This window comes from Barbus barbus, assembly GCF_936440315.1.
Source record: "Barbus barbus genome assembly, chromosome: 42".
Taxonomy (NCBI): Eukaryota; Metazoa; Chordata; class Actinopteri; order Cypriniformes; family Cyprinidae; genus Barbus; species Barbus barbus.
Genome location: NC_136720.1, coordinates 923,506 through 948,267, shown reverse-complemented (window position 1 = coordinate 948,267; position 24,762 = coordinate 923,506). Strand labels below are relative to the sequence as shown.

The window sequence follows — 24,762 nt, the reverse complement described above, 5'->3', positions numbered from 1 at the left end:
AACCAGTTTATACACAAATATAGTGCATTCAGCTCAAATAACTCAGAAATAACCTTCTGATACATCTGTGTAGAATTAAACCACATCCTGACTTGCCACACACTATATATATATATATATAATTATAGTAATAAAAGTATGTACACACAATAATAATGTTCAGATTTGTGTATGAATAACATCTTGTATAACAAACATCTTCATTCTGACTTGTACTTGTTAAACTATACAAAAACCACTCATTATATAAACACATACATATATAACAAAGAAATGATTCAAGAAATGGAAAAAGAGAAAACTGACCACAATGTTATTATAGTTTAATTATTATTAACACGTTCTTGCTGCCAAATGAGTTTGATTTGTTTATATAAACTAAAAATACATAACAGCAGCACATTAATCATTTAATCACTTTCATTGTTTCATTGATATTTCTGAGAGCTGAATAAATAATCTCTCCATTGATGTATGGTTTGTTAGGATAGGACAATATTTGTCTGAGATACAACTATTAGAAAATCTGGAATCTGAGGGAGCAAAAAAATCTAAATATTGAGAAAATCTCCTTTAAAGTTGTTCAAATGAAGTTCTTAGCAATGCATATTACTAATCAAAAATTAAGTTTTGATATATTTATGGTAGGAAATGTACTAAATATCTTCATGGAACATGATCTTAATATCCTAATGATTTTTGTCATAAAAGAGAAATGTATAATTTTGATCCATACAATGTATTGTTGTCTATTGCTACAGATATACCTGTGTTACTCATGACTGCTTCTGTGCTGCAGGGTCACATATGTATTGTCAAAAATGAAGAAATTAAAATAAAGAAAAAATAGTTTGTGTATATATATATTTTAACAGTAAAAGAATAAATCAAGAAATGTAACCAATTCATTTATTGTAAGCTTGACAATATACAAAAGTGAATAAACTCCAGTAAAGTGTGTAACTGTGACGTGAACAGCAATATTTAACTCATTCAATCCATTTCAGCGAACAACTGTGAAACACATGGCACCACACACACCCTGATCTGAACTGCACCGGTAACTGTATTTAACCCATTGACACCTGAGAGAAACCAGACTCATATTTACACACCTCAACATTCATGTGCCGTAACATTCTCAGAGTGACCACACATCTGTGCTCTGGGACACTGCATCAAGCCACATTCACTCAGTAATATATAGATATATGAGGCGCTCTACAGCATGTCCTCCAGTGCACGTCCAGATCCAGCCCACCTGACCGACCCTCATCTTAAAAACACAGCCGCAGAGGTCAGAGGTCAGGTGCAGCCGGCTCATTTCAACAGGTCAGAGCCATAAAATCATCCTGTCCATCCATGTTCCTAAAAGCAAACAGCATTGGTAAAAATCTCTTTAAAATACAGCTGACCCTGAGCACACGTCTGTTTCTGATGAAGCCAGCTCTAGTGTGACTGCTTTAGAGGTCTGCCGTGTGTCCCATCATGCCGCGGGGTCACAGGTCCTCCATGTAGTTGGCGGGGTAGAGGCCGACGGTGCCGTCGCTCAGACGTCCTGTACACCAGCCCTGCTCGTCCTCCTCGCTCATCTTCATCAGCTGATCCCCTGACATCACAACACACCCGTCAGACTTTACAAACTGGGATCCGACCCCCATTACACCACACATCTTGTCCAGCAAACCAGAAATGACTCAGATTCTGTACGAGTGGGAGCAGGACACTAGTTCATGTAAGAGAGGAGAGCAGATAAAGTCCACTGTGACGTATTATACCCAAACATTCTTCAGACAGTGGACTACCAGTAAAACTGATTTGTCTATCAGATCTAATCTAAAAATGAGATTTGACACTTGACCATGTTTTGTTTCATACCTTTCTAAGTTTTCTGACATCAAGATGAATGTGTTCTGACAGTTTAACGAGTTCTTGTCAGATTTTACTGCCATTTTCTAAGCTATGATCGTGAATAAACTGATAATGTGAGATGTGTTCGAGGTGTCTAGCATTTCATTACACATTTAAGGGAATATAATCAGACTACTTCTAGATTACTTTAGACTAGTGGAGGATGATAGACACTATTAACCGTAGAGATGTCAACTACTAGAGATTGTAGACTATGGTTTTTATTGTGCTTATGCACTCACATCAACTTAACTTAAAATATAAATGTGACCCTGGAGCACAAAAACAGGCATAAGGGTCAATTTTCAGAAATTATAATCTTTCCATTGATGTATGGTTTGTTATGATAGGACAATATTTGTCTGAGATACAACTATTAGAAAATCTGGAATCTGAGGGAGCAAAAAAATCTAAATATTGAGAAAATCTCCTTTAAAGTTGTTCAAATGAAGTTCTTAGCAATGCATATTACTAATCAAAAATTAAGTTTTGATATATTTATGGTAGGAAATTTACTAAATATCTTCATGGAGCATGATCTTAATATCCTAATGATTTTTGTCATAAAAGAGAAATGTATAATTTTGATCCATACAATGTATTGTTGTCTATTGCTACAGATATACCTGTGTTACTCATGACTGCTTCTGTGCTGCAGGGACACAGATGTGTGCACGGTCTGTGAGGCTGTTTCTAAGCGCAGGCGAGCACATGGATCCGCTGCTCAGAGCACAAGAGCATGTGTATTGCTTTATTGGTCTTGAACGGTTAAATACACATAGCTATATGTGTCAAAATGCCCCTCTTTGCAAGTATCCTTATAAACACAGTCATTTAAGTCTTAAGTGAAAGTCAACAGCTGACAAAGAAAACGCATGTGTATGTTAGGTCTTACAGTGACCGCAGTCTGTCTGTCATTCCTCTTAAGCCCGGCTCACACTCTGCGATTTTGGCCACGATTTGGTCATCTGAGACAAATTTTGAAAATCCTAAAATCCTAAAAGATTCCTATAATCCTCGGCTAAAATCGGTTGTCTAGATCGCTGGTTTGACATGTTCACTGACAGCTGATTAATGGCCGTTGCAATCAATTTTTTCCTCCGATTAAATTCTGGCAGCGTCAGAAGATTTCAGACACTTTCCTGCAGTGTGACATCATCTCCTACGACGACCGTCAAACCAAGAACCAATAGGAGCGCTGAACCTGATGACGCAATTAGCGCGACAACTTCAAACCATTCATTATTTGTAAAAGCAATATATGTACAACGTAAAGTTTACTTAAAGTTTATTTATTAAGGGGCAGGATGTTTAAACTCGAATAACAAAATTACCTCAAGTTCGCTCTGTAGAACTGGAAGTCCATAAAGTCCTCTTTTGGCCAGCCATGACTTGCTCCACACACGTCGTCTTTTTCGTTTTTTTTTTTTTACATCAAGGCATGTAATTAATAAAACTAACGCTGCACGTTGCTGTTGTTTGCTAGCTACCATTATAGCGAGAGAACGCGGGTCACGTATTGATGACGTAAAACTCCGGAGAAGTCTTCTTGAGTACGTCCGTTTTTGTCGCGTCTTGACTGTCGTACAGTCTGACATTAAGACAACTGAGATCCTACAGTCTGACATGGGGATCATGTTCGTACAGTGTGACAAGCAACAATCGCAAAAGACTATTAAAAAAAATCGCACAGTGTGAGCCCGGCTTTAATCAAACAACAGTTAAAGAAAGTCCCTCACTGCTTGACTAAATCTCTTTCGTAACTTTAATAGTAAGAACTTTAATTTACAGAGTGAAAACTGTTTTTGATTCATTTATACAATGTGTGTAGCATTAAGTGTTGTTTCTATCTTCCCTCACACTTTCCTATCCTCTATCATGTGTTTCCAAACCATTCCGGTTCTCTCTCTACCTCGCTCTAAAAACACACGCAGAAGGTCACGTAACCCTGCTAACCTGCTAATCTCTACATCTTCCACTGCACCTCTTTCTTTCTCTGTAGGTCTTTGGAATTGCCAGTCAGCTGTCAACAAAGCCGACTTCATTTCTGCATTTTCCTTACATTCCACACTCAGCATCCTGGGCTTGACTGAGACCTGGATTCGTCCAGAAGACACGGCAACTCTAGCTGCTCTCTCTCACAATTTCTCTTTCTCTCACACCCCTAGGCAAGTTGGCCGGGGTGGGGGCACTGGTTTGCTCATTTCTAACAATTGGAAATACTCTACCCACTCTCCCCTAGGCAATCTCAACTCATTTGAATCGCATGCTGTTACTGTGACAGCTCCTATAAAGGCATCTTTACACAGCAAAGGCGGCACTGAAACCAAACCTGAAGCGGCATAAAACCACGAAAATGTGCATTTACACAGACCGTTTAATGCTGTTCTGAAGCGGCATAAATGCATTTACACAGGAATTAAAATTGTGGGAAACATATACCTTTTATAATAACTACAATTTTAAAAACAAATGCTATAAAATTAAATAACAAATATAAAAAAGAAGAAATAATATAAAACGAAATAAACACAAAATAAATAAAAACACAACATTTTAAAATGTAACGACATTAAATTTAAATTTCCTGCGCGTGCTACAGTGTATCTTGCGCTGGACGTTTGTCACAATGTTAGCTTCTGTGGTATTGACAGTTATTTTCTTTTTCTTAACAAAATTGTTCCAACTGGAAAAAACACTTAAAATAAATTATGAATTACTGCATCGGGAACATCGCCGCACGATTAAAAGAGGCCGAAATTAGTTTCAAAGAGCCAGAAAGTCACTCAGGCGTAGACACAACAAAATAAAATTATTGATACTAGCGTTAGCTAGATATTATCACACAGATCATAATAAGCGAATGATCTGGCAGTCATTCCACTCGTGTTGTTGTGGTCTTTTGTTTTTAGGTAAAAACTTTTCAGACTTTTGAGCTTAGCCGTAACCTGCTTCTTATCTCTCTGCACACCGCAAAGTCGAAGTCTCTCAGCAATAGTACAGTACACATTGCTGTCTCTTACGGTTCCGTCAATTTGCCGGTTAATTTCTTCCTCTGCTCTTATTAAAATAAGCTCTTTTACTTCTTTGTCGGACCAGTTGTTTCCCCTATTGGTAGACATTATTATTATTATTATTATTATTATTATTATTATTATTAACGTTAGCTAAAAGATATGGAGCTAGCTTACGTGTTTTTGGCTCGAACTGACAGGCGTCCTTTGGGTTGTCATGACAACGACGCTGCTTTAGAGCGGCACTGTTTCGCGTTTCATTTACACTGAATCAAAACAGCATTGCGTCGCCTTTGATACTAGGGACTGAGGTGGGTCAGACCCGGCGTATTTTAGGTCTGCTTTTATGCGGCATTGCGTCTTTACACTGAATTCTGAGCAGACACAGATCCGCTTTAGAGCAGCCTTAAATCGGCTGTGTAAAGATGCCTTAAGACTCCAGATTGTGGTAATCTATCGTCCGCCGGGCCAAATACCACCAACCTTCCTAGACGAGCTGGACGGACTGCTGTCGTCTTTCATGGAGGATGGCAGTCCACTCTTAGTCTTCGGCGATTTCAACATTCACCTAGACAGGCCTTATGCTACAGACTTCCAGTCACTCCTAGCTTCATTTGATCTCAAACGCCTCACCACTACTAGCACGCACAAATCTGGTAACCAACTCGACTTAATTTACACACGCAACTGTTCTGCAGATAACATTCTGGTACAACCACTCCATATCTCTCACCATTTCTTCATTACATTTACGTTACATTTTGCAACTCAGGTGCCACCATCTCCCTTACCGGTTACTTTCAGACGCAACCTACGCTCCCTTTCCCCCTCCCTTCTTTCCTCTGTAGTATCCTCCTCTCTTCCCTCGCCTACCCATTTCTCTTCTCTGGATGTAAATGCAGCCACTGACACTTTATGCTCTACCTTAACCTCTTGTCTAGACGACAGCTGTCCTCTCTCCTCCAGGCCAGCACGGGCTGCCGGAAAGCTATTTCTTGTAGTTTATTGTCCTGTTGCTTGTAATTAGTTGCTTATCTTCATGAGCTTGAGTTTCTCTTTATTAGGCTTGTATTAGGTCTTCTGTGATATTGACAGTTAACAGTGTCACAAGATTTATTAAAAGTCTATGGTATCAAAACCTTTGATATCATAAAAAGCAAAAACCCCTACTTTTGACCTAAATCATTTATCACTTTGATTTAAAAAAATAATTGTGTACCATATATAAAAATACAAAGACTAAGAAAATATATCCCATTAGTTGTTATTAACATGAAGTGCATTAAAGTGCCAGCGCCATCTACCAAGAGCAACGCAAATTACCGCCTGCTTTCAAGACATGCTTTTATTGGGCGTTAAATAATGGCACAAATACCAGTAATTTGACGACCGCAAACATTAATAAATCATGTTTCGTGATTCATTTGAATACTCTCCTCCCATAAATTTTGCGTCTGAAACAGAAACTCCTACAAATGCATATTCAATAAAGTCAGGAGCACAAATAACTGTCCATGCCTTTTCAGCGCTAATTCTTCACTTTAGTAAATCCTGACAGTAGTATTTTGACGCCAAAAGACGGTTTTCGCTGACACAAGCTGTTAATAAAAACTGGCTCTATATTACTGACATATTCACTTTAAGTTCTCAGGACGTACTTCAAGTAAATATATTCGTTTTGGAATCCCTGCATTACATGTAATTAAGAAATAATGTCAATTTGTGCATTTTAATGTTTTTGAAAGACAAAAGCCTTCCAAAAGATACAGTAATGCATGGTTAAATAAGCATTAATTTCAAACCAAAATGAATGTTCATTAGTAGTTAAACCTGAACTGATGTGTAAATCCAGTGCTCAAATGCTGTGTAGCCATTAATGACTGATCTCTGTGTGCCATTTCAAATTATTTATTACTATTGCATGAATAACATCTAATTTTTCCATTTTTGTAACCTGATGACGTAATCCAGATGACAGTTACTGCTCACACCTGCTTTGAAGCTGAGCTCGTCCTGCTCCTGTCCGTCGTAGTCGTATAAGGCTCGCACCGGCACACACAGCTCCGGTGAAGACGGCTCGTCCTCGAACGGATTGCTGTTAGCGTTAGCATTAGCGAAGGGATTCCCAGCCTCCTCATCAGAGGCGTCAGCCGAAGTCTTCTCCGCTGCAGCAGCGCTGAGAGGAGAGGACACACCACACAGCTCAGACAGAGTCAAACCCAGCTGACAGAGACAGAGAGCAGCAGACAGACCCAGAGCGGCTCGACCGCACGTGACACTCCTGCTGCAGCCAGTCTGAGCCAGCGTGTGTCACGTGAGGCTGTGAGCCGCTGCGAAGCCATGCAGAGACACACAGGACCTGAAAGAAACCAGCAGCAGCAGAAACACAAGCAGACACACAGAGGCTGTGAGGTCACCAACGTTTGTGCGGTCACTTCATCTCGTTTGACCACGACCGGGCTGCTCTTGGGCCACTCCACCACCACAGGCTCTTCCTCATCCTCATCATCATCCTCATCCTCATCAAACGGGTTCAAGCATGCTGCTTCTGAGCTACTGGGCACAGCCACGCTAACAACACAGAGACAGTGTTACATCACACACACCAGACATCAGACACACACACACACACACACACACACCAAACATCAGACACACATACACACACACACACACACACACTCACACACCAAACATCAGACACACACACACCCCAGACAAGACTCGACTCAGCCAATCACACGGCTCTATTCGCATGATATTCACATGACAAACACATCAGACACTCACACACCAAACATCAGACACACACACACACACACACACCAAACATCAGACACACACACACACCAAACATCAGACACACACCAAACATCAGACACACACACACCAAACATCAGACACACACACACCCCAGACATGACTCGGCTCAGCCAATCACACGGCTCTATTCGCATGATATTCACATGACAAACACATCAGACACTCACACACCAAACATCAGACACACACACACACACACACACACCAAACATCACACACACACACACACACCAAACATCAGACACACACACACCCCAGACATGACTCGGCTCAGCCAATCACACGGCTCTATTCGCATGATATTCACATGACAAACACATCAGACACTCACACACCAAACATCAGACACACACACACACACACACACACACCAAACATCACACACACACACACACACCAAACATCAGACACACACACACCCCAGACATGACTCGGCTCAGCCAATCACACGGCTCTATTCACAAGATATTTCACACATCACCAGAGCCAGCGCTAACAGACTAATAGGTGTGACTCAGCAGAGAGAGCGCTAGCGTCAGATGCTAAACTGACAGAACTGGTTTCAGATGAACAGAAAGCACAATATGATCACATGGTGTTTGTTCATGAACGCTCGTTGACTCTTCATGCGCACCTGATCTGACTGAAGAAAACACCACATCAACTCAATACCAGGAGTCATACTCACTTCAATCAAAACAGTCAGATAAACTCAAAACACAACGTCACAAAAGTCAAAATCCTCCTGGAGTAAAGTCACAATTATGAGATACTGTCATTAATTATGAGACAAGCCAAAATTACAAGATTCAAAACTGAAATTATGAGATAAATCATAATTGAGATGAACAGTGAAGCTTGAGACAAGTAAAAAAATGACTAAAAACATTTAAACTTCGTCATAATTATAATTTAGTATCTCATAAATCAAATTTATTCTCATAATAATGACAGTATCTCACAATTTTGTCTTTTTAGTCTCATAATTTGGAGTTAATTGAGTTTCCTCAATTATGACTTAATATCTCACAATTACATAATTTTCTCAGAATTTTGACTTTTTATCTCATAATTATGATTTAGTATCTTATAATTCCAACTCTCTCATAATTATTACATGTCATAATTTAGATTTTTCCATCAAAATAATTATAGTACCTCAGGATTTCACCTTTTTAGCTCATAATTCATTTATTTTTATCATCTAATAAATCCTGGTATAGCATCTCATGATTTTGACTTTTCAACTTTTCAATTATAATTGACCAATGTATGCTTGAAACCGGCTCCCACACATTTCTTTCCCTGAAAGCACTTCAAACTATTTCTGTGCTGTTTTCTGGGACTCCGAGTCAGGATGTTTATGTAAATGAGCCCCAGGAGAACCTCACGCAGCAGTGGCTCAGGAACAGGAAACACCAGAGGTCAAATGTCAGAGTCAGCGAGGAGAAAACATGCGAGTCTGAGGTTTGGTCTGGTGTTTAATATGCTCAATCACTCGAGTACACACACTGTAACACATGCATCCGAGCGCACGCACACACACACACACACACACACACACACACACGAGCGCTGGCTAGATCACTGCTGTGGTTCGGCTCACCTGCTGCTGCTGGGTTTTGAGGCCTGTTCTGTGGTTTGACTGATCCCCGTCAGAGTCACTCCATCAGTGTGCTTCCTCTTGGTTTCTCGTCGACTGAGCGTTCGGTTCAAGTCCATGGACAATTCCTGCAGCACACACACGGCCCTTCATGTCTTTTCTAATCATGTGTGAAACAGCTTTAATCTTCTGGTTTCACACAGTCAGAGTGCATCGAGATCAAACTCCAAAATGACAAAAAGCAGCATGAATATGATACGAGTAGTCCTTCTAACGCTTGTGAACTCATACCATGCTTTGTGTGAGGAACGGACTCAAATTCAGGAAAATCTTTCCCCACGGACTTAGTATCTCATAATGACTGCATTTCAGGATTTTGACTTCTCAATTTCAACTTTAGTACCTCAGGATTTCAACTTTTTATAATTACATTTAGCTTTTTACAATTATAACTAATATTTCATGATTTTGACTTTTTATCTCATTCTTTTTGACTATTTATCTCATAACTATGGCTTAGTGTTTTATAATTATGACAGTATCATGATTATCTCGTTCTTTTGGCTATTGATCTCATAATTGAGCCTCATGATTTCAACTTTGTAAAATTATATTTAACTTTTTATAGTTATGTCTTAGTATTTCACGATTTTAAATATTTATCTCTTTCAACAATACAGTATCTCATAATTATGACCGTATCATGATTTCTAAATTTAAACTTTTTTTCTCATGACTTCAACTTTTTAATTACATTTAGCTTTTTATATTTACGACTAACATTTCAAGATTTTGACCATCTTGTTCTTTTGAGTATTCATCTCATAATTATGGCTTAGTGTTTTATGATTATGACAATCTCATGATTTCAACGTAATTAAATTACATTTAGCCATGTTATAATTATGACTTAGTATCTCACGATTTTGGCTTTTTATCTCATAATTATGACAGTATCTGATGATTTCAACTTTTTAAAATTATATTGACCTTTTTTATAGTTATGACTTTATATCTCACGATTTTAGCCATTTATCTTGTTCTTTCATCTATTTATCTCATAATTATGACAGTATCTCATGATCTCATCTTTCCTCCTCCAGAGCTGTTAAATCTCATTCATGCTGGTGTTACACTAATGCTATGTGAGGTCAGTAACATTATCCTGGGAGAATGAATGAATAACGTCTTCAATTTCACTCTGTTCCTCACAAAAAGCATCATATGACTTCTGAGGACACTGACTAGGAGTCATATGAACGGTTGCCATGACACTGTTATGGTCATTTCTGGTGTTTGCCCGCCCTGTTCACGTTCTCTGTATGTTTTGTGATCCGCAGGAGGAGGTCACATGTGTCTGGAGCTCCCTGCGGCTCAGTGTGGGTCTCGTACCTCAAACTCAGGCCAGTTCATGGGCATGCCGGGCCCGTGGCTGGAGCGGAACCACTTGAGGTCCTCCTGAGCGTCGGCTGCCTGGATGGTGTCTTCCAGTGTGTGATAGACGGTGGAGAACCTGAAGGAGAGAGACGTTTAACACGCCGTCATGTGTGTGAGAATAACAACTAGCAGACTATCATAGCTGGAGGGTGACTCATCGGAGCGCTTTGCATGCTGGTCTCAATAACAGCGCTCCCAAGCTTCTCTATGCAAATGACAACAAACCGCCCTCCGGCCTTCACCCAGGCATGGATATGTAGATGAGATGAGGACAGGTGCTCACTTGTGATTGGAGGAGAGGTCGAGGTGCTGCTTGACGCTCAGCAGCAGCTCTTTGAAGAAGCGCAGTCTCTTGTCCTCGAACTGCTGCCACTGTTCAAACACCTGCTCCATGTTCTCCATGTACTGAGGCGTCACCTTATCCAGCTCCTCCAGAGACTTCTGGTAGCGCTCCTTCGTCTGAAACGCCACACAAACAGCTTGGATTAGTTGGACCAGCCTGAAATATATGCTTTTTAATGTAAAAACAATATGAGACAGTTCATGACTGACTTTGCAGTTAATTTGAAATGTTATTGTATAAATCAAATATATTTTTAAAGCTATATTTTGGCATAAAAACAACATTTATGAGACCGTTCATGACTGATGTTGTTTCTGATTTGAAATGCTATTGAAATGTAAAATATACAATTTTCTAACACTAAGCATTTATGATACACTTAATGTCAGATTTTGTTGCTAATTTATAAAGCTAAAGTGCAAAATATATATTTTTATTCTCATATAGGCTATTTGAGAGTAAAAACTATTTGTGAGAAGTTATGACAGATTTTATTGTTAATTTAAATGCACTATTGAAATATATCCCCTTTTAACAGTATTTGAGCCTAACATTTATAAAGGTCATTGCACACGGAGTCAGAAACCTTCGTCTGAAGTTTGTGCACGTTAAGAAATAAATACGACCTCACGTTGTGTCAATCATGTTTACACACTGCCTCCGAAACTTTCGTCCGTCATAAAAAAATTTGGGTCAGGTTCGATATTCTGCGTTTTCGCATCCGTAGCATTTTGATAGGAAAGGATGAGGAATACGGAGAAAAAAAGCTGGAAAAACGCATATGAAAATTTCAGACTCCGTGTGCAATGACTTTAAGAGATTTTGCTGCCATTTTGAAATAATGAATATGAAATACGCTCTTTTTAAATGCTATTTGAGCATAAAAACAACGTTTAAGAGACAGTTCATTTTAAATATGATATGATATTTACATAAGAGTTTATGGTTTTTCTATTCAAGCAGATACGAGCTTATTGAAGCAGCTGCCTGGAGGCTCTGCAAATATGGCCACCAAGTGAAAAGACTGTCATTGAAAGAGACCGAACCTTCAAACACCATGAAAACACAAGACCTGTCACAGCGCTGCCACTCCAAACATGATCAAAACATGAGATATTACAAGGCTTACATGATAACTCTTATCATTTTAAAATAAGAGTTTGAGGCTCATCTCATGTCAAGTGAAGCAGTTAACCATTCAACAGAGCTCATTAGCACACAGAAGTCTTAAAGGCACGTCACAGAGAGGCGGTTTGTGGCTGAAGAAACCACTGACCTTCTGAACTTCCTGCTGGCACTTCTCCACTTTCTCCTGCAGCTTCTTCTGGGCCTCTGGGTTGTTATTGTCCAGCTTGCTTGAATTCTCTCGGCTGGTGGCGGTTTTCTCCTCCTTACAGGCGTTGTGGTAGCCCTTCTTCATCGCATCCACCTGCCAGCATCATTACAGTGAGCCAAACATACCACAGTAACGTATTCATAATGCATCAGAGAACAACAGCACAGAGTGCATGCACGCATGGATGGACACCTGGCAGATGTTTTTGGGCCACACCAATCTCACACGCTTGACAGAACAAGCCCTCAAATCCTTCTCAAGCCTGCATCTTCCTTCTCATGACTGCACTGACAGATGTAATGCTTATTTATTATTCATTAGAATTATTTACAGTTTTATCCAAAGTGACTCAGATAATTTAAGGAACAAGAAGTATATGTTTTTTTAAACTTGTTTAAGTAATAAATAAAATGACTATTTAAAGAAAATCTACATCTTAAGAAATCAGAAGTAAAAATTATGTTTTTCTTTTTAAGGAATCAGACGTAGAATGATTTAAATTATTTTATGGCATCAGAGCTAAAATGATCTTTTTAAGGGCATTTTTAAGAAATCAGAGGTAGAACGATTTAAGGGAATCAGGGTTAGAATTTAAAGCAAATTGTTATGGAATTATAAGAAGAAAGATTGTTTTCCAGAATAATTTAAGGACTTTTAAGGAATAAGAAACAGAACAAATTTAAGGAATCATAAGTAGAATTCTTTTTTTTATTAAGATTTTGTTAAAGGAATCTCAAGTACAATAATTATGGTCCCGCTGGTTTGGTGGTCGGGATAGTAAATAAATTATAATAAGTCATATTTATTATAACAAAACAACAATATATTAATTAACGTCTATCTCACTGATCAAATGTAACACAATCCAGCAAACTGAGTGTAATGCTTTGTGGGTGATGTGCTAAACAGTCTCAAATGCAAATAAGTTGAACACACCCATATGTAATGAAGGCTTTTGTTAACTCTACCACACATCCCGAAGCTTCCTGACAGCGTTAAGCCCGTGTTTGCTGGCTGTGTGGAGTTGGTGTGCTTGTACCTCCTTGAGTTTCTTGGCCCAGGGTTTCTGTGCCTTGCGAAAGCCATCTTCTACTTCTTTGGTCTCCTTGAAGCCACCAATCATCTGTTTGTGGTAAGCATCCTTCTGCCAGTTCTTGATTTTCTCCAAGTCCTCGGCCATCAGAGCAGCCTTCACCTCCATGTGCAGGTCACTCACCTTCTCGGCCTCGGTCATCAGAGCGAACCACGCTCGCTCCACCGTCCCATACTGAGGCCCTAGAGGAGACGACACAGACAAGACCTTTATTCAGATGATCAGATCCAATGATACTGCTGCCTTTGTGCTACTTCTTCCACATGTTGTCCTGTTTGCTGATCTGAGACACGAGAACACCTCTGGGTCACAAGCACTTTTCAAAAACAACATTGACCGACATTAGTTTCCCAGGAGTACCACAGGGTTTGGTCCTGGGCCCGCTGATATTCTCATGGTGTGTGCTCTTGCAGGCTTATCCCCTGCTATAAACACTCCCGACGGACCAGCTGTGGATGACCTAACCTCAAGTGAGCAAAGCTGAGATTAAGAACTACGCTCATCTGGACACATTAAGTGTTTGGCGAAATGAAGATGAAGGTCTCATAACAAACTACTACTAACCGACTGAGGCATACACTCTAAATCAGGGGTGTCCAAACCTGATCCCAGAGGGGTCCTGCAGAGTTTAGCTACAGCCACGGGCTGCACATTTATGACGAAAATTGTGTTGATTATTCCCTTGAATTTGTAATTACGACTATTAATTACGATTACCACAATTTACAATGAATGATGTTTAGGCCTATACCATTGTTTGTACGGCATACCATATTTCTATATGAAAATAAACAAGCTGAAAAACTTATTGCTTTTCTATAGTATTAAGCCTCAAATGTCAAATATACTTTGGATTGGTTTCTTTAAATAAACAAAAAGTAAAAATATGCATGGTATTATAATGCTATACTAAAACTAAAATTAAAATAATGGAAAAAACCCTTAAGATAACCTAAAGAAAGAACAAAACACATCTGAAGCACACAGAATAACACAAGTGGACTGTGAACGATTCATTGCCCCTTTAAAATCGATTATGTAAGTGTGGCATCTGTAATTGTAATCGCGATTAGAAATGTTATTGATTGCGCAGCCCTAATCAAACTCACCTTAACCAGCTTATCAAAGTCTTCAGGATTACTAGAAACTTCCAGGCTGGTGTTTTGGAGCTGGTTGGAAATAAAATACACAGGATATTGGCCCACCAGGAGCATGACTGGACACCCCGGCTCTGAACATTTTGTATTAGTATTATCTGGCTTGAAGTATGAGCAGAAAAGTGCAACATTAGCCACAAGGTACGAAAGAAAGCCAGTCAGAATGGAAACACCTCTGCTATCGTGGCCACATTTAAACACGGTGTTTAGCTAAACAAAGACATGAAGCTAACACCAGAATCTGCATGACAACTGTGTGTGCTATCAAGAATCAACACAGCATCTTTCACTACACTGCATGAAGGACTGAAACTGAACAATGCTGAGCGCAAACTGAGCTAGCTGGATACAGGACTGTTATGAACCTAAGATAACAGCACTGCCATGATATCTGGATTACGCCACGCTGATACCGCTGCCAGAGATCTGTCCTGAACACCTGCAGCAAAGTCCTCAAAGATTCACATCATTACTACTGAACAACGAGCCACAGTTATTAACACTAGTGAATTCTCCTGGTCAAACAGGCTATTATTGAATCAAATTTGAATCAGTTATAATCAAATGAATGATTCCGTCTATAAACTCGTTGTTCAGTAGTGATGATGTGCCACAGATCTCATATTACACTGAGAGTCATGTATGTGTGATCACGGTTCCCTCTCGAGAAGCACAGCTTGGCTTTCACTTCCACACGATACGGTTTCCTCAGATGATCCACAATCCCACCAGCAGCCTGTTATGGGAAGTGAGGTCACACTCAGTGACCACAGCGTCAGCCCCTGCACTTCCTCAGACGCAGCTGTGAGCTTTGGTGGATCAGTGTGTGTTTGTGCTCACCTTTCTCCACCAGCTGCCTCCAGCGCTTGGCCCACTCGGTGAGCTGCGTGGCGTAGCTCTTCTCTATGCGTGCGCGCTCGTGCAGACAGTTCATCAGGTCGTTACACAGCCGGTTCCCATCGTCCACGCGCTTCACCGCCCGCTTGTAGTTGCCCACCTGACAGAGGGAGACACGTGAGCGTTACAAACACACAACGCTAGCAGAGAAACACGCACAGGTGAGCGATACACACCTCCCAGAAGCTGTCGCTGGAGACGTCCACCAGAGAGTCGGTCAAGTCTGACATGGCTGAAACCACAACAACAAGAGAATGAGGTTCACAAAAGATTTCTGTGACAAATAAATTAGGTCCTTTTCATTCGTCAAAAAAAACATGAAAACTCAGTTTCCACAAAAATATTGTGCAGCACAGCTGTGTTCAACATTGATAATAATCAGAAATGTGTCTTGAGCAGTAAATCAGTATATTATTATGATTTCTGAAGATCATGTGACACTGAAGACTGCAGTAATGATGCTGAAAATACAGCTGCAGATCACAATATTTCAGTTTTTACTGTAGTTTTGGTGGAATAAACGCAGCCAAAGACTTCATTCAGAAACATTAAACATCTCACTGAACCTAAACAGTGAAGGCATTATGAAAAAGTGACAAATATTAAATAATACATTTGGATATAAAACTTAAATGTAAAAACAGAAAAGAAATGAATGAAAACTGGGTCACTCCATGTCAACTTCACCACAAAAGAGTAGGGTTGAGAATCAAAAAATCAAGTCCAATGCCAGAATCAGACACTTTAGGTCAGGAATCGGACACTTGTTGTAAAATTAAGATTTCAATTCCAGTGTGAGTTAGGTGGTGAAAACGGGCTGTTAAAAACATATTTGTCTTTGAATCTTTCATTCAAGAGATTGATTCAAAAACACTGACTCATCCAGAAATGAATCAAGGGAGTCTTGAGTGAGTCACTGAATCATTCCAGCAGATCTTCTTTAGTTCTTCAGAAAGCTGACAGCATCATGATGTTATTTTCACAGAGACTGGTAGCTCTATTAGTCAAATCTGTTGACTTTAGCAATCTTTGTTGCGTTATGTGACAATGGTGACCGTTTAAAATGAGGAAAAAGCACTTCTTGTGTTTTTTTCCTGATGTTTGTGCTACAGTAAACAGCATCAGTGTTTTACAGACGTTCAGGAGCTGAGAACCGGTGTTTAAGTGTGTGCTAAAGCACTGAAACTGTACTGAATGAATGAATGAAAACCTGAACATGAGCACACTCTTTCCAGGGAAGTGATGGAAATTCCTGTCATTCTTCCCGCAGCATTCCTGAGCTGCCGTAAGCCGCTTTCACACACACACACACACACACACACACAGAGCAAACACAGTTTCTATGAGTGCATAACTCCAGCAGCGTTACATCATCAGATCTGGCGGTGTGAAAGCGGAACAGGGAAACTTCTGGATCTTAAAGGGACAGCCGTCTCGAATCAGCTGAATGTCTGAGACACTGAGCGACGCTGATGAACAGCACAAGCCGTGCTGGAAACACATTCACGCTCCTTCATGAGCTTCACAGGAACACCACAAACCGCTCGAGTGTGTGTTACTCAATGACTGCGTTTACATGCACCCTCTTAATGCCATTATAAGGAGATTTTGGCAATATTGCGATTAAAACTTTACATCGTGTAAATGCAATACTTCGATTTAAATGCAGAGCACGAATTCCGTTCAGTATGTCACTTCACTTGGTGTGCTGCCACCAGTCTCTGTTCCTTACCCTCATCCAGAAACGGCGTAGGCTAACAAATTCCATCACATTTCTATGGCGCCGAAAAAGCGTGGAATACAGCCATAGAAAATGCATTAGACGTAAATAAATTAAACTAGCGGCCAGCAAACACACCTGCTCTTTCTGAGTCCATCATTTGTGCTGTCCAGTGGGGTGTGTGAATAATGGCAGTAAACAAAATGACCACAATTCTTAGTGAATAATAATAATAATGGAAATTGCATGTAAACGGGAGTAAGAGCTTTGCTCATGACATGTAAACATCACAATGTGATTAAGTTCTTACTCTGATTATTGGAAATGATGGCATTATTCGTGCGCATGTAAGCGTAAGTTCTTACGATCCTCCTAAACACTCAGAGCTCTATCAGATCATTTTCACAAAGTACAGTTTAATGCTCAAACCTAACTCTAATATCCAAAACAATTTTCAAAATTAAAAGTAAAAAAATAATTTAGTATAAAAATTTTTTTATAAAAAGGCTAAATCGAAATCAGGAAACTTTAACATCAGTTTATTAAAAGTTTAACAAATTATTTTTTAGGACCCAGTGAATTTTTTTCTCGGGGGTTTAATTTTTCTGGATTCAATTTTAATATTAAAATTCAATTTCAGTAATAGAAAAGAATCTCTAAATAATTCATGAAACTTATGAATTAAACATTTAAAAATATATACATTTAAGGGCCCAATAAAATCAGTAAAAAAAAAAATTACCCCAAATTCTGTTTTGTTTTTTCTGGATTCCATTTTAATATTAAAATTCTATTTTAAATCAAAAAGTAATGTTTAATTAACTGAAATTAAAGCTTGTATACATTGTATTCCTATGAAATTTGTTTTATTCTTTCACAAATTCTGTCTTTTCTGTTTTAATAATTCTGATTTTTATTTTAATGGTTTTTGATTAAAGTATTAAGTTGCATGCTTTCAAACAGGTTCTCTGACCTACATCATCGTTTCCTGAATCACTTCCTGTCAGCAGTTATAAATAAAGTCTTGTGCAGCGACGATCATTCAGCAGCAGCCGAATCCAGGCCGTCTGATTGGTCAGAAGAGGCTGCTGCTTGAATCTGATTGGTCAGAAGAGGCTGCTGCTGGAATCTGATTGGTCAGAAGAGGCGGCTGCTGGAATCTGATTGGTCAGAAGAGGCTGCTGCTGGAATCTGATTGGTCAGCTGACTGACACGGTGTGTGTGTTTGAAGATGATGTCAAACGAGGGTTTGTGCTGGTTCTGTCTCTACACGAATAACAAACATTCATGAATAGAAAACCTTAAGTGTTCTGGAAAAACACACAATGTTTTCATCTGCAAAACCAAAGTCACGCGGTGCGACCACCATGACACCACAACAGGAAGTGAGGTCACAGCCTGGTCGACTGGTCAATACGCCTATCTTTACAAAAAACTATGATATTCATGAAATAATTAAAATAGATTTTACCATGTAGATTTGGTGAAACAATGAAGTAAAAACACCTTTTCCTTACATCTTACGAACAATATGCCGTTTCATTTTTCTTTATAATAGATTTTATTTTTATATTTACTGATTTTATTATAACTTTGAAGTCAAAGAATTCATTTTTATTAGTGTGTGTTCTTTAAATATGTCTATATGGTTTTGATTCACTTTTATTGATTAGTTTTACTTTGAACTTCATCTAAACAAATGAGAAATGTAGCAGAAAGGAAATCATTAAGCATTTTATATAATTTCAGTTAGTCAGTTAATATTTTAGTTTAATAACCTGTAAACATAATCATAAAAGGTTTATAAAACTACAATATGTGGTGATTTTTAATTATGAAGATGTACTTTAGTTCCAAGTTTGTTTGTTTTCCCTCAAAACTTGTAAGAAAGTGTTTATGTATTTTTCTTACATGTAGAAATAAATGATGTTAGTACTTCTTACTTTATGGTTACACCAAATGCCATTTTTAGACTGATGTTCATCCTGAAAACAGCTTAAGAAGTCTTTCAAGACCACACGAAATCCACATGAGCAAGAATCTGGCCTGTGTTTCACACTAGATGCTTCTCTTCACGGCCTGACCCCTGAGACACTGACCTCTCTCTCTCTCTCACACACACACACACACACTCAGACACACACACACACACACACACACACACACACACTCGACACACACACACACACTCAAGACACACACACACACTCAGACACACACACACACAGCTGTATATATATATATATGAGTTCTGAACACAGATCTAGCTGTGAACGCGTTTATACACTCTCTCACACACACACACACACACACACAGATATGAGTTCTGAACACAGATCTAGCTGTGAACGCGTTTATACACTCTCTCACACACACACACACACACACACACACACACAGCTGTATATATATATATATATATATGAGTTCTGAGCACAGATCTAGCTGTGAACGCGTTTATAGTGTAATCAGCGTCGCGAGGAAGACGGAAGCCGCTCTGAAAGCTCAGATGAAGACATAAAGCGCCTCATGATTCATAAATGTGTGATGATGATGACAGACAGCGTATGATCAATAATGCGCGTCCAGGAAAGTTTCCTCAGACTGCGTCAGAAGTGCGCGAGGCGTCGCCCGGTGGCTCGGTGTCAGTGATCGCGGGGGTTATCGTTACCTGAGTGTGTTTCAGTCCAGATCCGCCGCTCGGTGTCGATGAGAGAGACTTTCTCCGTTTTCACCGATATTCACCGACTTCTGACTGACCGCGCGCCTCTCTGACGTCACATCCCCTGCTCACGCCTCCCAGAGAGACACACACGCACACACGCACACACACACTATATAAACACACATTACAGCTGCACTACGACAGTTAAATAACTAAACATCACACTAATAAAACCATCGAAATGGATAAAAACATAATGCATATTTACCGATCTTATATTCCACTTTTTTTTATTTCCTGGAAAATAATAAGTTTACTGTGTAGTTTAATATTAAACAATTAGAGATCAGATTTATCTTGAGGACATTAAAGGTTTGTTTTCATGTAAAACCGACACTATTTTCATTTAATAACAATAATAACGTATTTTCTGAAACTATGACAGATCACTCTAGATTATTTTTTTAAATCTGTATTTTATGACACACCTCTAATCTGCTAAATGAGACTTTAAAATATAATTATTAAACATTAGCAAACGATGTATTTCAAATAACCCTGGCCTGAGGTGTGTACTGTATCTCACAGTATTTATAGTTCAAGTTGCTTTATTGGCGTATCATATTATTGCCAAAGCATCTGAAGTATAATCAAAATACAGAATATAATAGCACCAGAGTAATAAAGCAGACAGTACATCTGACCCTGGAGCACTAAACCAGGCATAAGCGTCAATGTTTCTAAACTGAGATGTATGCATCGTCTGAAGCTGAATAAATAATCTCTCCATTGATGTATGGTTTGTTATGATAGGACAATATTTGTCTGAGATACAACTATTAGAAAATCTGGAATCTGAGGGAGCAAAAAAATCTAAATATTGAGAAAATCTCCTTTAAAGTTGTTCAAATGAAGTTCTTAGCAATGCATATTACTAATCTGGTGTTGGTCCACTGTGTTTTCTGAAGTCCACAGTCAACGCAGCCATCTACCAGGAGATTTTAGAGCACTTCATGCTTCCTTCTGCTGACAAGCTTTATGGAGATGCTGATTTCATTTTCCAGCAGGACTCGGCACCTGTCCACACTGTCAAAGGTACCAAAAGCTGGTTCAATGACCATGGTGTTACTGTGCTTGATTGGCCAGCAAACTCGCCTGACCTGAGCCCCAGAGAGAATCTATGGGATATTATCAAGAGAAAGATGAGAAACAGTGGATCCAACAATCCAGACGAGCTGAAGACTCAATAGTTCCTCAGCAGAGCCACAGGCTGATCTCATGCCGTTCCTCACTGATGCTGGAGTTTGTGCTAAAGAGCCCCGAACAAGTACTGAGTGCAGAAATCAACACTTTTAAACATACCTTTACATAACTTCAACTTTTCTGTTTTGTAAATCCTTTTTTTGATTGATCTTAGGAAATATTCTAATATTTTGAGATACTGATTTTTGACTTTCATGAGCTTTAAGCTCTAATCATCAAAATTAAAACAAAACAACTTTTGAAGTGTTTTACTTTACATGCAATGAATCTTTGCCACGGCCATATCACCCTGCAGCCCAAGACCGGTTGCCCACTGAAGCTAAGCAGGGCTGAGCGGGTCAGTACCTGGATGGGAGACGTCCTGGGAAAACTAGGTTTCTGCTGGAAGAGGTGTTAGTGAGGCCAGCTGGGGTGCTCACCTGTGGTCTGTGTGGGTCTATATAAATGCATCATTCATCTAAAATATATGAAAGTTTCACTTTTTGAAATAACTTACAAGAAAAAATGACCTTTTTCACCATATTCTATTTTTTTGAGATGCACCTGTACCTGTGCTACTTATGACTGCTTTTGTGCTCCAGGCTCACAAATAACTCTTTATTTCATCATAAAATCTATACTATCACACAGCTCTAATCTGCTAATGAGACTATAGGCTTTTTAATATTCAAATATTTTGTTGCAAATAAATCTGACCTGACGTTTGTAATGTATCTTACAGTATATAATTACATGGGTGAAAATGAATCATGTTTAGTGTTGAAAGTCCATCTTCACCCTCATATTGCTCAGAATAAAAGTCAATAAATAAAGTAACACAGCACACGTCCAGCAGAGGGGCATGTTGTCACACTATGTGGGGTTAGGTGTGTTCATGGGCTCTTCAGTAGATATTACAGAAAGAAGTTATTACATTTTAGTTTGGAGGACAGGATTCAGTAGATATAAAATGAACACAGCAAACCTCATGTATACAGATATTAAAGACGCTGTGACAACTTGCCCCGGTGTCTCCTGTAGTGTGTACTAAGCACAGATGAGACAGCACATGATCTTCTCTTTCTGTGCATTCTTCAGTAGCTCTTCTTCATGTGTTTCTGCTCTCATGAGCAAGGCACCGAACCCCCAACTGCTCCCCGGGCGCCGCAGCATAAATGCTGCCCACTGCTCCAGGTGTGTGTTCACGGTGTGTGTGTGTTCACGGTGTGTGTGTGTTCACTGCTGTGTGTGTGTTCACTGCTGTGTGTGTGCACGTTGGATGGGTTAACATTTGAACAGTTTTTAAAACAAAGATCAGCTGTTGTACGTCATGTCTAGTACCTAGTACATCACGTCTATTGGATCTAACAAATATTGTACTCACCAGTAATTACTTTGGTTTTCAGAATGACTTTGTTTTACAAGTGTATCAGATCATTTCTAGTGTTCCGAAACGATCTAATAATTTTAAAGATGGTCCTCATCTTTTAGTCATCCACATACTGGTCACAATATTCTGATACAGTACGTGGTGCGATTACTTGTTCCTCCTCTACGCACATGATTTATCTAATCCGCTGTCCTGTGTTCTCTTGTCAGTAAAGCTTCCAGAGCGTTGTGTACTCGCATTAGTGACCGTAGTAATATCAGGACGGGCCTATAGAGCTTGAGAAACTCTGTCACTGCGCATTGCATTCTGGGTCATCACGGCCATGTTTGGGGACACACTCATCACCCGTCAGGATATTAGTACACAGCGATAATAAGGAATAACAATGGAACGGATGATGATCAAGTGTAAGATCACATATAAAGAAAAACTCTACAAGGAAGCAAAGTTGCGGTGCTTAGAAAAAATCAAGACAATCAACGAACTCGATCCATATGAAGACAAAGAGTGGTCCGATGATCTTAACGAACTACCGCACATAACCTTCCCTGATGTATTTTCTGACCTTGTTTGTGGTGTCAGTGCATACACATGTGCAATTTAAAAATGATAAATCTCTCAAGGCCCACCTGCAATTTACAAATGTACCAGTTCTTGAATTGAAGCAGCAGTCCAGACACGGGGGACCAAGACTCTCACTGATGTTCCAGCCTACTGGATGATGCCCGCTAATGTTGATAAGGTCCAAGCAGAGGTGATCCACTTCACCTCTGGTGCAGCTAAGAGGGTGGCACTTGACAAGTGCATCAGAGAGGAATGTCAGGGATACGTACTCATTTAGGCTCCATGAGTCACATGAGCCCACACTTTCAGACCCGTCACCCCTGCTTCAGATTTTGCACGCACACACAGCAAGGCTGTTTGTCTATCTGGGATGGAGGAGTATTACCATCATTACATCTACCCTGTTAAGACAGTGCCAAAGTCCCTACAGCAGGGCTGCCCAGTCCTGTTCCTGAGAGCTACCATCCTGCAGAGTTCAGCTCCAACCCTGATCAAACACACCTGAACCGGCTAATTAATCTCTTGATAATTACAGACAGCTGTGTTGGAGCAGGGCTGGAACTGAAGTCTGCAGGTAGGTAGATCTCCAGGAACAGGATTGGGCACCTCTGCCCTACAGCATCTTAGTGACCCAGGAAAAGATGGATGCGAGCTGCCTGTCCTGCTCCAGCACTGCAACACCATCACAAACCTGGTAGCAGTAACAGAGACACTGGCAGCTGCAACTGAAGTTCAGACGAGACTGCAACATCGATCATCTGTCTGGTACACATCAAGAGCAGAAGAATAACTGCTTCCAATATGCATGGCGTAGTGTCGCTAGTGTTGAGAAACCACCTACATCAACTGTGTCAAAAGTGTGCTATACCAAAAAAACAGCAACCTCAGCTGCCATCTGCTTTTTCACTTATTGCAGTTATCTCTGTTCTTGATACTTGAAGCTTACACTGCTGTTACATCTTACACCTGCTGGATTTGCAATATAGTTGCACTGAACTTAGAACTTAATTGTTTCTCTATTTAACTTTTTTTTTTTACATCAAGACTAGCAATGTGCGATGGTAAAGTAAATAAAGTCCATTTTGATTTCATGCTGACTTTCCTTACCTGTGTGGTCTTGATACTTGTTTACTTATTTACCATTTTATGTGTAAAGCCTACACTGCCCCTTTACCGGTTTTGTATGTTGTATGTGTTATTGTAAACTGTACACATTTACCTCAGTGTTATGATGCACAAATACAGAGATACAGAACTGATGCATTTTGTCTGCACCAAAGGTTTGAGATGTTTAAACATTGTACCTATGGTTTCTCTGAATGTGGTGGACACGGTCTTTCGATCCACAGAGAAGAGGTATGCAGTGTGCTGTATTGGGAGATTCAGCCTGAGGTGCTTCAGTGTTGAAAGAAGCATCTGAAAAGGTGAGAGTTTTCGAACAGTATCTGGTTTCCATGCCGGTCGTGAGTGCGATTATGGCAGTTAATTACACAACAAGCTTTCACCACTGTAATATATTTTTAGCTGTACAAAGCAAACAAAAGCATCTATTGCCAATCCAACACAG

At 39.6% G+C, this 24,762-nt stretch overlaps 1 protein-coding gene across 4 annotated transcripts; it reads right to left on the bottom strand.

The window, feature by feature from the left end:
- Positions 1-895: 895 nt before the first annotated feature.
- LOC306861629 (protein kinase C and casein kinase substrate in neurons protein 2-like) lies at positions 896-20,225 on the bottom strand. 4 transcript variants are annotated; one of them, XM_079404010.1, is made up of 12 exons: positions 20,006-20,122; positions 18,312-18,600; positions 15,791-15,846; positions 15,558-15,714; positions 13,507-13,742; positions 12,408-12,560; positions 11,072-11,247; positions 10,744-10,864; positions 9,355-9,479; positions 7,347-7,496; positions 6,917-7,101; positions 896-1,609 (listed from the first exon to the last, which is right to left on the bottom strand). In XM_079404010.1, exons 3-12 carry the CDS (start codon positions 15,842-15,844, stop codon positions 1,500-1,502), a joined length of 1,467 nt encoding a protein of 488 aa, XP_079260136.1. In that variant the 5' UTR covers positions 15,845-15,846; positions 18,312-18,600; positions 20,006-20,122; the 3' UTR covers positions 896-1,499. The 4 variants fall into 4 exon arrangements, with proteins under 4 accessions (XP_079260136.1, XP_079260135.1, XP_079260138.1 ...); XM_079404009.1 differs by lacking the exon at positions 18,312-18,600 and having other exon boundaries at positions 20,006-20,225; XM_079404012.1 differs by lacking the exon at positions 7,347-7,496.
- Positions 20,226-24,762: the final 4,537 nt, after the last annotated feature.